Raw genomic sequence first — 16,298 nt, 5'->3', positions numbered from 1 at the left:
AATTCAACATGAAAAATTACTCGGATAAAAATTGAAACTATTAATATTTAATATTTTGTTTGAAATTTAATTTAGATAACATAGATTATATATTGTTTATCTTTTTATTATTTTATTTTATTTGATTCCGATTTTACATATAATAAATATTTGATTAAAAAAAATTCTTCCACAAATATTAAATTATTAAATCTACAATTAAATGACAAAAAATATTTGAATAATTGATTGATAGAAAAAGAGAAACTAGCTATAAGTATATCTAAATAATAATGGTTTTTTGTTTTGAATTTTTGTCGTTCTTGCAATTTTTTTTTTTGTGTTTCTTTCCTTAATCCTATACTTTTTATAGATTCTTTAACTATATATTATGCTATAATTTTTTTTGTATTATATAAAAAATAATAAATAAAATATGAGTTGATGGATACAAATGATATTTGAAAAGATATTAATATTAATAATAAACATATTATGTAACATTGCTAAAATTCATAAATGATAAAAAATATTTTTTAATTAATATGCATTTTGATGTGTTAATTAAAGTAATTAAATTTTGACTCAATAATTTTAGATCTCTTAATCTAAATACGTTGATGTTAATTTTTTAAGCCAAGTTATTTTTGTCCCTATTACTAAAATTTTCTAAGTCTCTTCCCTAATTACTTGATATTTTAATGAAGGAAATATCTAAAAATAATATAATACTAAATTGGCTTAAGATTTTTATTTTCTTCGTACAGAATTTAACCTACGTTATATTTATTAAGCCATCTCAAAATAATTATAGTTAACAAGTAACTTTAAATAATTATTTATTCACTCATGCATAGTTCAATGTGATTGAACCACACACTATCAATTCAATTATTATAGTCATTTTTTATGACTTTTTATGATGAACTTTCCAACATACGTATGTATTATGTGTAGTCCTCAAATTCATGCCTTTTAATTGATTAATTGACTTGCTAAACTTTTTTTATACTTTACATTATTAAACTTTCATTTCTTTACCACTTTTTCGTTCCTCCGTCATAAAATGTAATATTTTCCTATTTTATTTCAATTTATTGTTATAAGAATTCGTTCAATAACACTGTTAATCACTTGCACATATATTTATATATATTACCAATTACCAATTATAATTTATCAATTTTAGAGAAATATATACTTACCTTATTTTCTTACTATTCATTCGTAGTTTTAAATTAGTTGCAACAATTTTTCTTTAAGCAATTCAATCTTGAATGGACTCCATCGATTACCAAATTAGCCCAAAGTTAGCTAGGCTAAGGAGAAGATTAATCATGAAGCAGAAAATTAGAGAGAGAAATCAAAGAAGTTTCGAGACTGGGGTGAGTACTGGTTAGTTTGACAACTACAAAGTATTTTAATATATTGATTTTCAAATTTGCTATGTATTCTTGTGTTATTGAATATTGTTAAAAAAATAATTCAGCTATCGTCCACTATCCATTTCTCCCTCTCAAAAGACCAGCAACATCTCTAAGGAATTATTCTTCAAACTCAACCGAAGAAAATGTTATGGATTCTTCTACTACTTAGTCTCATGTCTTTATTGATAACGTACATGATGGGCCACATGAGAAAAATAACTCAACTCAAAAAAATATTGCATAGCAGCAATGATTTACGTCAGCCACTATTAAATAATTCGATTGGTATGTAAATATTTAATTAAAATACTGTTAATTTTCTATCTTCTTAATAATAAATATAATTTTTTTTGGAACAAAACACTGTGTTAATTTTTATGTCCACAGAATCAATTGGCCATTAACTAATGTTTATGTTATCAGTGAATTGTTCTTCACATTTCTCCATTCAGTCTAGAATCAAAACAACTGGGAAAGAGAACTCATATCATCAAACGAATTGCATGGGTGATCAACCTTTCTCGAGTTGTTATATAACGAAGTTTTCTCCAAATATCACAAGTAGTGGCAGATCGAATTCACCTTAATGGTAAGTACGTTATTATTATTAAATTAATCTATAATGAAATTATTATTTTATATACTTAATTATTATGATATTTAGCTCAAATTTTTTTATGAACAACTCAAATTAGACGTTTAAGATTATTTTTTTTAGTTTTAATGTTATACCGCAGTCTTTGTACCTAATTATTATTAACCTATTTTTTAATGGAACTATTAGTTTAGATACTTAATTATTATAATGTTTAGTTTAAATTTTTTTTATGAAGACGTCAAATTATTAGTTTAAGAATTTCTTTTTTAGTTTAAATGTTAGACCCCAATCTATAGTCCAACGTAACAGGTAGATTACCAATTCAGTTAACCATCAATGTGATTCAGAAATTCTAGAAGATAATCAAGATCATGAAGGTATTATTTTATTTATGTGTAATAAATATTAATATGCGCTATTTATTTAATATTAAATCCAATTCTGCATAAATGCCTTATAGATGGATTTGACGATATTGTATTAGAGAATAATAATATCATTGATCGTGATAATTCATATAACAATAAAGTTATTATTATATCACTTATTACAACAACAAAAATTTTATACATAAAATTTATCTGTATGGTTTTGTTTAATTTATATAAAAAATAATTTTCAGACGTAGAGCATAATGTATGTGGTACATCATTTACTCCTTCAGTTGAAGAAGGTAACTCATGTAATTTTTTTATTTAATTTATGAAATTATATTATTAATATTTTATTATTACACAATCTTAAAATTGATACATATGCAGATACTTGGGATGCTGGTGATCCAATTTATAATTGTGTTTATTGTAAAGCAGCAATGTGAGAAGGTGAGAGACTCTCAAAAAGTGAGAAACAAAATTGCATAGTTTGGATTATGTTGCATGGACGGAAAGGTTGAGCTCCCAAATCTTAAAGAAGTTCTTATCCGTCTCGAAGAGTTGCATTGTAATGATAATGAAAAAGGAAGATACTTTTGGAGACACATACGTAAGTTTAATTCAATGTTTGCTTTCACGTCGATAGCTGGAAAAATTAATCGTAGCGTCAATAATGGCTCAACTCCACCTACATTTTCAATCAGCGGTCAAAATTACCATTCAATCGGTAATTTACTTCCAGTTGAAAATAATAGGCCCAAATTTGCCCAGCTTTATATTTATGATACATAGAATTAAATCGAAAATCGAATATTTTCTGTGAGGTATATAATACTCTGTAATTTTTTTACGTTGATGAAATATTATTTCTCAATTCTTTTAAAAATAAGATTTAATTTATTTTCATTAACTTTATACCAGTTCCGTTGATTCATCAAACGCTATTGAAAGACAAATTGTCCACGACCTAAAGGAAATGTTGGATAACCATAATCAACTGGCGAGAAGATTTCGTTATGCTAGAGAAAGGTTCAAGAATGAGAATAGTCCGGATATTAAGATGAAGCTTATTCGTAATAGGGTTAAGGATGGAAGACTATATAATTTACCAACTGCTTCAGAGGTTGCTATTCTAATTGTTAGAGACATTGATGAATCTATTTTAGACAGAGATATAATCATCGAAACCACTTCCAAGAAGTTATAAAGGATTGACGTTCTTCACCCATTGTACTTGCCCCTTCAGTATCCCTTATTATTCTCGTATAGAGAAGATGGTTTTAGACCAGGAATTGAAACTTCTGTACGCCATGGAAGTACATCTTCACATAAGAAAAAGAATATAAGCATGAGAGATTTCTTCTCATATCAAATTCAGATGAGATTTGAAGATTCTCCCATTTTATTTTATTCTAGAAGATTATTTCAGCAGTTCTTGGTGGATGCTTACACTATGATAGAGTCTGAATGTCTTAGCTTCATACAAAACAACCAGCCTAAATTGAGGGTTGATAAGTACAGCTCTCTACGTGAGTCATTGGTTAGAGGTGAAGCAAATGATGTGGCTACTGGTCAACGTATAATCCTTTCAAGTAGTTTCACCGGTGGTCCAAGATATATGTTTAATAATTATAAAGATGCTTTTGCAATTTTCAAATATGCAGGATACCCAAGTTATTTTATCACAATAACATGCAATCCTGAATGGGATGAGATTAAACGTCTATTAAAGGACATAGGTCTTAAAGCTGAAGATTGACCCGACATAGTGTCTAGGATCTTTCACATAAAGTTGAATGAGCTTATTATGGACTTTAAGCACGGGAGATTCTTTGGCCAGATAACTGCATGTGATAATACATTATTCTTTATTTAACTAGATTTCATCTAATATCTTTAACGCATTGTCCAATTTTTTGTAGATGTATGTATTGTAGAATTTCAGAAATGCGGCTTACCACATGCTCATATTCTGTTGTTCGTGGATCCCAAACACACACCTAAATCTCCAAATGACATTGACAACATGATCTATGCTGAGATACCAGATAAGTTACATAGACCTAAGCTCTATGCAGCAGTAGAGAAGTTCATGGTTCATGGACCATGTGGTCGTCATAATAAGAGAACAGTCCTTGCATAATCAATGGTCGTTGCTCTAAATTCTACCCAAAACAATTTCGAAGAACGACTATCATTGATGAAGCTGGGTTCCCAAAGTATAAAAGGCTTGACAATTGGTGCACAATTTTAAAAAAGAACATAGTTCTTGACAATTCTTTCATTGTACCCTACAATCCATCACTGCTGTTAACGTATGGTTGTCACATTAATGTCGAGCATACATGTCAGACATCTGCAATAAAATATCTATTCAAGTATGTTCACAAAGGCAACGATAGGGTCACAGCTGCTTTTTATCAATCAACAGGTGATGGTGATTGCCAACAAGTTGTTGATGAGATACGTAATTATTATGACTGTAGGTACATATCTGCCTGTGAGGCTGCTTGGAGGGTATTTGGGTATGACATACAACAAAAAGAGCCTTCGGTAATTAGACTACTTTTTCATTTACCCAATGAATATCCAGTTGTCTTTAGAGATCATGAAAACATCATTGATGTCATAGAAAGGGTGGATGGCAAGCTCACCAAGTTGTTAGCATGGATGCTCACTAATCAATTGTTTACTTTTGGCCGGTCTCTTACATACAGCTAATTCTCTAAGAAATTTGTATGGAAAGAGGACATATCAATGTGGATGCCAAGGAAGCAAGGGTTTTCAATTGGTAGGTTGACCCATGTGCCGCGTGGCAATGGAGAAGACTATTACCTCAGACTTCTTCTGCACATTCAGAAAGGGTGCATGAGTTTCATCCATCTTCGAACGGTAGATGGTGTTGTGTATTCAACATTCAAGGAAGCGTGTTATGCTTTAGGTTTGTTGCAAGATGATAAAGAATTTATTGACGCTATGTTGGAAGCAAGCACGTGGGCTTCTGCAAGATACATTCGAGATCTATTTGTTGTTCTTTTACTATCAAACAACATCTCGAGTCCTATAAAGGTTTGGGAACATTGTTATCATGTATTATCTGAAGACATCCTTTATTCTCATAGAAAGGCTATGCATTGTGAAGGTTGTATATTTAATTATATTCTTTTATTATGTATATACATAGCACCATACTAACAATAGTTGTTGTATGTACTACAGAGTTACAACTTTCTGAAGAGCAAATTCTTAATCTAACTCTTTCCAAGATTGAGGAAAAATTACAAGCTAATGGTAGATCGGTTAAGGAGTATGATCAGATGCCTCTCTCAACTATCTATGCTCTAGATGGCATAGATGATCCTCTAATAATGGATGAGATGAACTTTGATTTATCCCTACTTAAGGAGGAGTTGGAGAATAATTTACCCACCATGAATTTGGAGCAGCATGAAACATTTGATAAGGTCCTTAGTGCTGTAAATGATGATGTTGGAGGCTTTTTTTTTGTATATGGATATAGTGGTACTGGAAAGACGTACCTCTACAGGACACTATCAGCTGCTAAACGGAGTAGAGGTGAAATTATTCTAAATGTGGCATCCAGTGGAACTGCATCCTTATTACTCCCCAATAGTCATACGACTCATTTAAGATTTAAGATACCACTTGATCTAAATGAAGACTCTGTGTGTTGTATCAAGCAACGTACTTCGTTAGCCAAGTTGGGATGAAGCATTGGACAAATGCTTGCGGGATATTCTGAGGTATGAGAAATGTTATAATCCAGATCTGCCTTTTGGTGGCAAGGTTATTTTGTTAGGCAGTGATTTTAGGCGGATTCTTCCAATCATACCGATGGGCTCACGTCAAGATATTGTGCAGTCTTCGATAAATTCATCATATCTCTGGGAATTCTACACAGTTTTGAAGCTAAAACCAACATGCGGCTTACTGTTGGAGCTAACCACACTCAACTAAGACAGATTTCACAATTTGCTGAGTGGCTATTGACTATTGGTGATGGTTTGGCAGGTGATTCTACTGATGAAGAAAGCGAAGTTAACATACCTAAATTAGAGAGGAGAAGACCTACCTTAGCTCTAATTCATTGTGCGTAGAGAAAAGTAACATGGAATCTGAATTAGATACAATCACTTCAGATGTTTTCAATTCTATAAATTATTCAGGCTTGCCTCCTCACGTGTTGACTCTTAAAGAAGGTGTACCAGTAATGTTACTACGAAACATTGATCAATCAAATGGGCTATACAATGGCACAAGATTACAGGTACGCATGTTAGGTAATCATATTATTGAATGTATCACATTAACAGGAGATAAAGCAGGTCAAGTGGTTTTGATACCACGGATCAACATGATACCCAACAATGCTACTATTCCTTTTAGGTTTTAAAGGAGGCAATTTCCATTAGCTGTTTCATTTTCTATGACTATTAACAAGTCTCAGGGTCAAACTTTAACAACTGTGGGATTGTACTTGCCGAAACCTGTTTTTACCCACGGTCAACTTTATGTTGCTCTATCAAGGGTAAAATCAAAATCCGGTTTAAGGGTATTAATTGATAATAATTCATTCAAGACAAAAGATAATACCATCAATGTTGTTTATAAAGAAGTATTTAAGAACCTAGTGACCGTGTATAATTCCAAAATTTTGTTGTCAATATATAATAATCACAACTTTTCCGTCGTCTATCAAGTTATTATTTTATACATGATTATAAAATTAGCCATCCTAAATCTTTTTGATAATATGTTCATTATATTATTACAATTAAAATATATTTTGCTTATTATTTAACAGAGATACTTTTATCATAAGATGTCCATGATTTAATTATAACTTTATTTTTCATTAAAATTATCATACACGTACATCGCACGGGACACTTCACTAATAAAAATGAGTAAAGGATAATGGTAAAACTTGAAGATTTGTGGCATTAAGGTGTTATTAGGTGTCAAAAGAATAATAAAGTAATCAAAACATGTGTCATTATTATATATGTATATATGCATTAGATGTTTTATTTCAATCTCTTTTACTTTATTCCCTTAATGGTTTCCGTTTGTTGCATAGATAAATTTAATTTTTATCTTATTATAATAATAATAATAATAATAATAATAATAATAATAATAATAATAATAAAATTTAATTTTTATCTTATTATATTATTTTTTGATAAATAATTTAAATTTAATAGAATAAGTAATAATTAAATTAAACTTCAATAATTATAGAATTTTATTTAATTATTTTTGTTAAAAATAGTTATTTTAAAAATTATATCTCAATATAATATTTTAGCTCATAAATAGATAATTATTTAATTTTCAAAAACTCGGGGTGTTATATCCCACCTACTTTACAAAAATTTTTGCCTTCAAAAATTGATATAAAAAAGAAGAAGTTCAAACTAGCTTTACTTTTGAACACATTAGGAATAAAAGCAAAATATGTTAGCATATATAAGACGTAACATATAAGGAAGAAACTTTAAGGTCTCAACATATATATATATAGTTTTCAAATCCAGGATATTTTTATGGCTTAAAAATATAGGGAAAAAGTCTGGCGCAAAGCAGAAGATACAAGATAGACTCGATGCAAAAAGATTACAAGGCAGGCTGGTATTAGAACGACGGGTATATCATTTGTACACTGAACTCATACCAACTCTAGAGCTTCAGCTACCTAAATTTCAACATGACGTAACTTCACCATTCCCAACCATACCATATTAAACAGATTCTCCGCGAATTCTCAACCTTATCAAACACTCCGCAACCCACTAACAGGCACAAGTCTAACATCAACCAAACTCCTTCGCAAGAATCAAGCTCCTCAACATCCTGTGATGTCGCACACTTACAAACTCCACCTTCTGCGTCCGCACAACGTATCCTAAAGAACTAACATATCGCTTGCTATATCTAACGATTGCACATGTCACCAAAACAAGTCTCAAGTCACTCAAAAGGATAGAAGACCTCAGAGAAAGGACAAGCAACAAGGACAATGTTCACAAAGATTTCTACATTTCTCTTTGATGCATCAATAAGTCCAAAATTACATCAGAGAATACATGAGCCAAGAAAAGGAGTTTAAACAACACAAGACAGATATCCAAGGAATCGCATGTTACTCTAAAACAAGCTTGAGTTACTTAAAAAAGATATCAAACTTAGGAAGAGAAGAACAAAATTTATGGACAGGGTTCACAAAAATTCAAGAGAATGTTTAAGAACATTATTAGGCAGGGAATAATTCAGAATGTAAGGTTCGAAACAAGAACTTCAAAAGAACCAAATTCAATCGAAATGAGATATACATAAGATGCAAGACATGAAGAAAAAAAACCAAACCGCATCTTAAGAAAAGCAAATATCTCAGGGAATTCAAGTAAACGTATGCAGTTAAGATCAAATAAAAATAACATATGAATAAGGAACAAGATTGGGGAATAATTAGTTCACTTTTCTAGAAAGAAACCCCAAACAAAACTTCAAGATAAACCATGGAAGAACAAGATACGTGACCGAGCAACCCCGAGATGCAACTTCTAACGTTTCCAAAACCCATAATTCGCATCACCTATTAATTCTATTTCGTCTATGACAATCCATTAGTGTTTCTGTATGCACAAATCAAGTTGGCCAGATCTAATACCATGAGAGATGCAACAGTCGACTAACAGCATTAATCAACAGACAATCATGCATTTGAGACTCAAACTCTTGACATTAGGACAAGTCCTACTGCATGACAGACACTCAGAGCATGCAGTAAAGTATAGTTAGTCCATTCCCAAGGCACTAACGGGAATGAACTGCTCTAATACCATAATGTAACATCCTAACTTTTAGCATGTCATGATCGTACCAAAAGTGAGGCGTTACTGGCCTATTTTCCGTATTTACTATTTAATACTGAGCCTTTAGTTCGATTTCGCGTTTCAATTTTTAAGAAAAAGCCGAAAAGTTTTGTTTTCTATTAATTAAAATCATATATCAAATATCTCCAAGCAATACTAGTCACATAGTTAGTAAGAATAATAAATATCATACGAAAGAATTCAAATGAAACTCAGATACAACTCCTATCCCTCTGTATAATAAAATCTTAACTAACAAAAGCGAGGGAATTCCAGGAAAGCGACTCAACACATAAACTTAACTCAAATAAGACTAATAATCACTCGCAGCTTCAAATGAGTCTTCGAACCTGTGTCACTGAAAGGGTGAAAGATTTTGGGGTGAGAACAAATCACGCGTTCTCAATAGGGAATGGGAATGCCGTAAGAGTAATGAAATAAAATGCAAATAATTAACTTTACTCAATAAAACTATATTTTTATCAAACCTTTTGAAAATACTTTATACTATTACTTTATATAATTAAGTACCTTCTTTAAATTTTCGGACTTAAGACAAATCTCAATCACAACCTCAGTTCTCAGTCACCTCAATACACAAACTAATAGCACAGGAAACAGATCAACACACAAACAAACAGCAATAAGACAAACAGCACAATCAAAGAGAGACAAGATAAGCAAACACTATCAAATACAAATGTGCAAACAATGATGATGCATGTCTAGTCCTATCGCAGGTAATGAGCTCATTTGTCGGTTTCGACCCGCACCCGACGCAATCTGACTCGCAAGTCAGATAAGGTATTCGAGCGGCATAACCTCTGCAAGTTTCTACTTCTTGCAGACACTGATTCTCCAGCTGAAGTATGCCGAACATGACCTCTGCAAGTACTTGCAGGCGCTGATTCTCCAGTTGAAGCATGTGCCACTTCCTCCTAAAAGCCGTTCCATACACACGGGCATCCCCGCACAATCATTCACACATAAAGCTCACGGCCTCTAGTGAGCGTTACGTATCACCGTCCTCACTGAGTCGTCTCTATTGTGTCAAGTGAGCGTTACGTATCGCCGTCCTCACTAGACACTTGGCACTAAGGCCCAACAACACTCAATATCTTTTCAGTCACTGCTCTCTACTCTTCTATGGCAGAGGTTCCTTTACTTAATAAACCAGATTTAAGTCATTTTTATTTAAAACCAACACCTCTCTTTATAACCTTTCCAAACCTCTGAAACCACTTTACTTACAACAAGTTCTTCTTTCATACAAAAACAAGTTCTTTTTTAACCATGATTTTTCCAACCCAACTTCAAAACCATTTCAGATTTAAAAATCTTTAAAAGAATCATTTATTAAATAAATCTCACGGCAGGGTCTCGAGACTTTAGAGAGGACGACAATCAAACTCAAAACATAAAGTCTTTCTTAATAAATCAAACCCAAACGTAAATCTTTTCTTAATAAATCAAAAGCCAAATAATAAAATTTCTTAAGTCCAACATTTTTCTAAATATTTCAAATAAAGTCTTAAGTTTCATAATAAAATTTCGACAGCATCTCCCCTAAAACTTGGACTTTGCCACTCTTTTCGGGTCCCAATTGAACAATTCTCAACCTCTTTTCAAATATTTCCAAAATCAGAAATTATTTTCAAATCTCAGTTCAATACCAACAAATCAAACCGACTTTCTAATTCAATAATCAGAATTCTTAGCATTCCTAAACAATCAAGAAATCAAATACATATTCATCACATTCAGTCACAAGTGCAATTCAAACTTATCATTCAGTCATTCCAAACAATCATAAATTATTTGTAAATATTCACTAGACTCCATGGCATTCATAAATTAAAACAGTTAATTTCAACATGAAATTTTCTATCTTCGTACAAAATCAGAATGAACAAAAATTTAAAGAAGTTTTCTGACCGAGCTGCTGAAGAAGAAAACGTCAGAAGTCGTCTGTGCCTCCTAGAACTCCAATTGGCCGAACTCAAGAGAAAGAGAGGCTACGTCACTGTCAACTTCTACCGGACAAAAGTAACGCCAATATGTAAAAGAGGAGAATACGAACACTTTTACTGGATTAAATTTTTAATTAGAGTTACGAATCTCAAGAAATCAAAGCTAAAAGATAAGAGATTCTACGGTTTTTCTCACCCACAGTCTCGGTTTCTCTTTGTTTCTTTTCCAAGTGCAGTTCGGTGATGAAGGAAGAAAAATAAAGATGAGTAAAGGATAATGGTGAAACTTGAAGATTTGTGGCATTAAGATGTTATTAGGTCTCAAAAGAATAATAAAATAATCAAAACATGTGTCATTATTATATATGTATGTATGCATTAGATGTTTTATTTCAATCTCTTTTACTTTATTCCCTTAATCGTTTCCGTTTGTACCGAATAATAATTAATTTTTATCTTATTATATTATTTTTTTGATAAATAATTTAAATTTAATAGAATAAGTAATATTTAAATTAAATTTCAATAATTATAGAATTTTATTTAATTATTTTTGTTAAAAATAATTATTTTAAAAATTATATGTCAATATAATATTTTAGCTCATAAATAGATAATTATTTAATTTTCAAAAATTCAGAATGTTATAGAAGTAGGGTTTAGTAACTTTATAATAATTAAATTTAAATTTGATAAGTGAATGTCAATTTGAGACTGTTGTAATGTGATATTTGTAACATCTCAATTTTTTTAAAATTAAATAATTAATTATTTATAAATTATTATATTTATTAAGATTTTATTTTTTAAAAAATTATTTTTAACAAAAATAATTAAATAAAAGTTTATAATTATTAAAATTTAAATTATTTAAAATTATTATATACATAATTTTATTAAATGTGATATTTTGTATAATTAAAATTAGAATTTTGGTATATATAAATAGTAAAACTTATCTTTGAATGTAATAAAAGTAATAGTATGAATATTATATAATAAGGATATATACGTAATTTTTAAATATTATAATAATAAAAGATATAATTCCTTTTATATTAAATGTAACACCCTACCATACAGAGTCTTATGTTTAAGTCATAATTCAGAGATGGCAAGGTATTACGACCTCTAAAACAAAAATCTAGTACGTATAGTAGTGTGAATAAGGATTATAACTAGGAGCCTTTGTAGAAAAAGGGGTAAGCAAAAATCGTAACTCGAAAGCGCAACACTCCGATCGATAACGCAACGAGCAAAGGATAAGTTAACGCGAGATTATATATATACAAAAGAGTGTCAAAAACGGGAATATCAAAACTCAAATCCGGATGCGAAGATAACCGGTCCGAGCATAGCAATATATATATACATATAATAAAATAAGGAAACTCCAAAGGAAACCCAAAAGGACACAAATACAGAACCCTATTCTCCAAAAATCTCCTATAAGAGGAGTCATCACAGTTTGTATTATTTAGTGGAGATAAAAGTATCTAAACAAGATATATAAACCAAGACGGAGTCCCGAGAACAAAGGATCTTCGCTAATCCAGAAGTCTCCAGCATGCCTCAGCGAGAAACCTCACGTCCTGCATCTGAAAACCACAAAATCTGCATGGGTGAGAACCAGAGGTCCCCAGCATGGTAACAGCTTCCACATATATAATACATAATAATAGAGGAAAGCCAAAGGTAATCCTAGAACTTCCTCCAGATAATATCAAAGCTTATAAACAAACTAAACCGTAAATGGCAACTGACTAAAGATCCTTCAGTCTAACTAATACTTCCCTTTCCAATTCCTTCAGACCTCCCAACCACCAGCAAGAGTATAATATAGCAAACACAGTTACATCAGACAAGAGATTTACAAATAGGAACAAATAAAGCATTTAGACAATTAGCAATTAATATGCAGTCAAATAGGCAATCTCAAACAATTCATAAAGTATGCATATGATGAATGCCTGTCCCTAGTAGTTGATGATATCATCTGTCGGTTATAGAGCCAATCCGACAAGTCCTGGTAGCTAACCATTGGACTATCCCTCTGTCGCGCATCCCCAACTCGAGTTATACTCATCATAAACTTGATCATAATCATGATCCATATTCATCACCCTCACTGGTGAATATTTACGGGGTCGAGCTCATCCGGGCCTTTCACGGTGCCCGGCCACACTTACGACATAGGGTCAAAAGAACTTCGAGTCTCAACCTGGAGCACGTGGTGGCTAGCCACTGCTTCCTCCCAGGAAAACCCTCATCTCCGACGGTGGAAGTGCAAACATTCACAATTCATTCAACAGCATATATGCATTTATACTTAGCCATAATCATGGCTCCGCCGTAACACGACAATAATCTAGCCATCCGGCTCACGGTTAAATCCATAACCAGCCAATTCATTAACAATTACGGCCCTTCGGCCCATGGCACAACAAGCACTTTCACCGCCATCCTCCGTATCTCACATAATCATCTTTGATCCTCATTGATCATTCATTTTTCCCTTGCTCCACTCGCAAGTTACCACATTTACTAGTCCCTTGCCTCATTGCTAGGCATATCATAATGATTTAAGACATAAGTGGTGAGATCGGAGGCTTAGAAGTATGAAATTTGGCTTTTAAAACTCAAAAATCAACTTTGGGATGAAAACAGGGCCACGCGTACGCGCACTCCACGTGCACACGTGGATGGCCACAAAATCTCATTGATGCGCAAGCGTCATACGCGCGGACGCGCGGGTTAAAAAATAGCCAAACGACGCGCGAGCGTCAACCACGCGTACGCGTGGGTGCTCTTGCGCCCCAGCACAAAACTGGCATAACTCTCGGGAAAATAGCTAGGCATTTGGTGCAGCGCATCGACGCACCCGCGCACACCACGCACACGCGTGGATGGTGCTTTCTTGGAGAACGACGCGTACGCGCCAAGTGCGCCTACGCGCGGAGGGTCATTCTACTAAAAAAATTTCTAAGTTAAAAGCTGCAGAATTTACAAATTCAACCCCCAATCTTCCGACGGACATAACTTTCTCATTTTAAATCGTTTTTCACCCGTTCTTCGAACGACATGGACATCCCGGGTCCAGTTTCATTTCTAAACAAATTTGGAATAAATCAGAGATCTGTAGTCCAAGTTATGTCCCGTCAAATTATGCCCAAAAACCATGTTTTCATACAAAACCATAAAGTGCCATTTTCAAAACAAGTCACTTTCAACTCTTTTCAAAATCAATCAAAACATGCCAATTTCATCCCTTTTCTTTGAAATCAATCAAAATGTACCAAAATCAACATCAAGCCATCCTCAACTCACACATTGACATTTTACCAAATTTTCCAAAATCACCATCCAACCCTTTTAGCACTTCTCATTCAAATGGCTAAAGGACAAACACAATATCATGTCATACATCCTCCCTCATCCCAATTTCCAATAATACCATTTCCAATTAACCATCATTATACATAATCAACATCATACTCACCATCAACAGCGTACCACCCACCAATTCAACCTTAATCATTCATCAAGCATATATCACAACATGCATTTTCTCATATATCACACAATCAAGGCATCAATATTCATAATCACATATATGATCACATCATATACCTCAACCATTTAACAACATCAACCATTCAATGCATATCTTAGGGCCTCTAGCCTAAGTATTTCCTACCACATTACATATTAGATACGAGAAACCGAGACCATACCTTAGCCGATTTCCCAAGCTCAACCGGAGCACTTTCAAACCCCTTGTCCACAAGCTCTCAAGGTCTCAACACCTCCAAGAATAGATTTTATCACACAAAACCCTCTCCCAAGCTTTCCAAAATCACCAATCAAGCTCCAATATTCACATATACACAACCTAAGCCACAATCATCATACCCATACACAACATCTCAATACCCAACATCATAGAACAACAAATTACACTAGGGTTAAGAATTTTACCACACCCAAGGTCCAAGGAGACAAGATTAACCTTCTCCTTCAAGAGAGTTGGGTCCTATAACATCAAAGAGCCCAAAATCTCAACATTTCATCCATGAAACTCGAAAACAAGGGCTGGAATTTCGATGAGAAAAACGTGGCTTACCTTAAGATTGATTGTATGGGGTTTGTAGGGCTCTCCGCGGTAAACGTGTGGCCGTAAACGGTGCGGCGATCTGAGCTCTAGATCGAAAGTTATGGTGGTTTGAAGATCAACCAAAGGAGAGAACTTGAGAGAGTGTTCTTCCCTTCCTCTCCACCATTTCAGCGTGTGTTTGTGTGTTGTGAGGAGAGAGAGTGCTGAAAACTAGGGTTTTGGTTTAGTTTAGTTGGGCCAAGGGCCCACTTTGGGTCCGGTTGGCCCAGTTTGGTCCGTTCGGTCCAATCTTGGTCCGATTTCTATAAAATTGGTAACGAAATTCTCGTCTCACTCTCCTCTATCACATTTAGCCATAAAAATAACATCTTTGGCTTTCTAGAATAAATTCTCATTTATGGGTTAATTAGCCGTTAATTAACCGGGTCTTACATCCTACCCACCTAATTGGGAATTTTGCCCACAAAATTCGAATTCAATTACCTGAGAATAAGTGCGGATAATCCGTTCGCATCTCCGACTCAAGTTCCCAAGTGTGTTCCTCAACACCGCCTCGACTCCAAGCCACTTTGACTAATGAAACCTCTTTTCCACGCAATCGTTTGATACTAGTATCGTCAATTCTAACTGGAGCTACTGGAAGCGTCAAATCTTCTCTTAACTGAACCGACTCAGGTTCTAATACATGGCTAGCATCAGGAGTGTACTTCCGAAGCTGTGACACGTGAAACACATCGTGCAGGTTCGAAAGATGAGGTGGTAGAGCCATCCGATACGCTACTGGTCCAATCCTCTCCAGGATCTGAAATGGACCAATGTATCGAGGATTCAACTTCTTCGCTTTAATCGCCCTACCTACTCCTGTGGTTGGAGTAACCTTCAGGAAAACATAATCTCCTGCTTCAAATTCCAAGGGCTTCTGCCTCTGATCGGCGTA

The 16,298-nt window shown here is 33.4% G+C and overlaps 1 protein-coding gene across 1 annotated transcript; it reads left to right on the top strand.

Annotated features, from left to right (window-relative positions):
• The first annotated feature begins 3,726 nt into the window (after positions 1 to 3,726).
• LOC148571625 (uncharacterized) lies at positions 3,727 to 6,739 on the top strand. The gene is made up of 10 exons (XM_088507300.1): positions 3,727 to 3,955; positions 4,043 to 4,117; positions 4,301 to 4,473; positions 4,731 to 4,931; positions 5,238 to 5,520; positions 5,598 to 6,064; positions 6,166 to 6,185; positions 6,301 to 6,410; positions 6,566 to 6,666; positions 6,713 to 6,739. Exons 1-10 carry the CDS (start codon positions 3,727 to 3,729, stop codon positions 6,737 to 6,739), a joined length of 1,686 nt encoding a protein of 561 aa, XP_088363426.1.
• Positions 6,740 to 16,298: the final 9,559 nt, after the last annotated feature.

Source organism: Arachis ipaensis, chromosome B3, assembly GCF_059453495.1.
Source record: "Arachis ipaensis isolate K30076 ecotype BB chromosome B3, ASM5945349v1, whole genome shotgun sequence".
NCBI classification, from domain to species: Eukaryota; Viridiplantae; Streptophyta; class Magnoliopsida; order Fabales; family Fabaceae; genus Arachis; species Arachis ipaensis.
This window is presented reverse-complemented; position numbering and strand designations above follow the sequence as displayed.

Excerpts from the sequence above, each read along its gene's own strand:
- LOC148571625 (XM_088507300.1), top strand. The coding sequence starts at position 3,727 with ATGAGAGATTTCTTCTCATATCAAATTCAGATGAGATTTGAAGATTCT. Across the intron at positions 4,474-4,730 it reads CAGCAGTAGAGAAGTTCATG|ACATCTGCAATAAAATATCT; the intron begins GTTCATGGACCA and ends CATACATGTCAG. Across the intron at positions 6,667-6,712 it reads ACAATGGCACAAGATTACAG|GAGATAAAGCAGGTCAAGTG; the intron begins GTACGCATGTTA and ends TCACATTAACAG.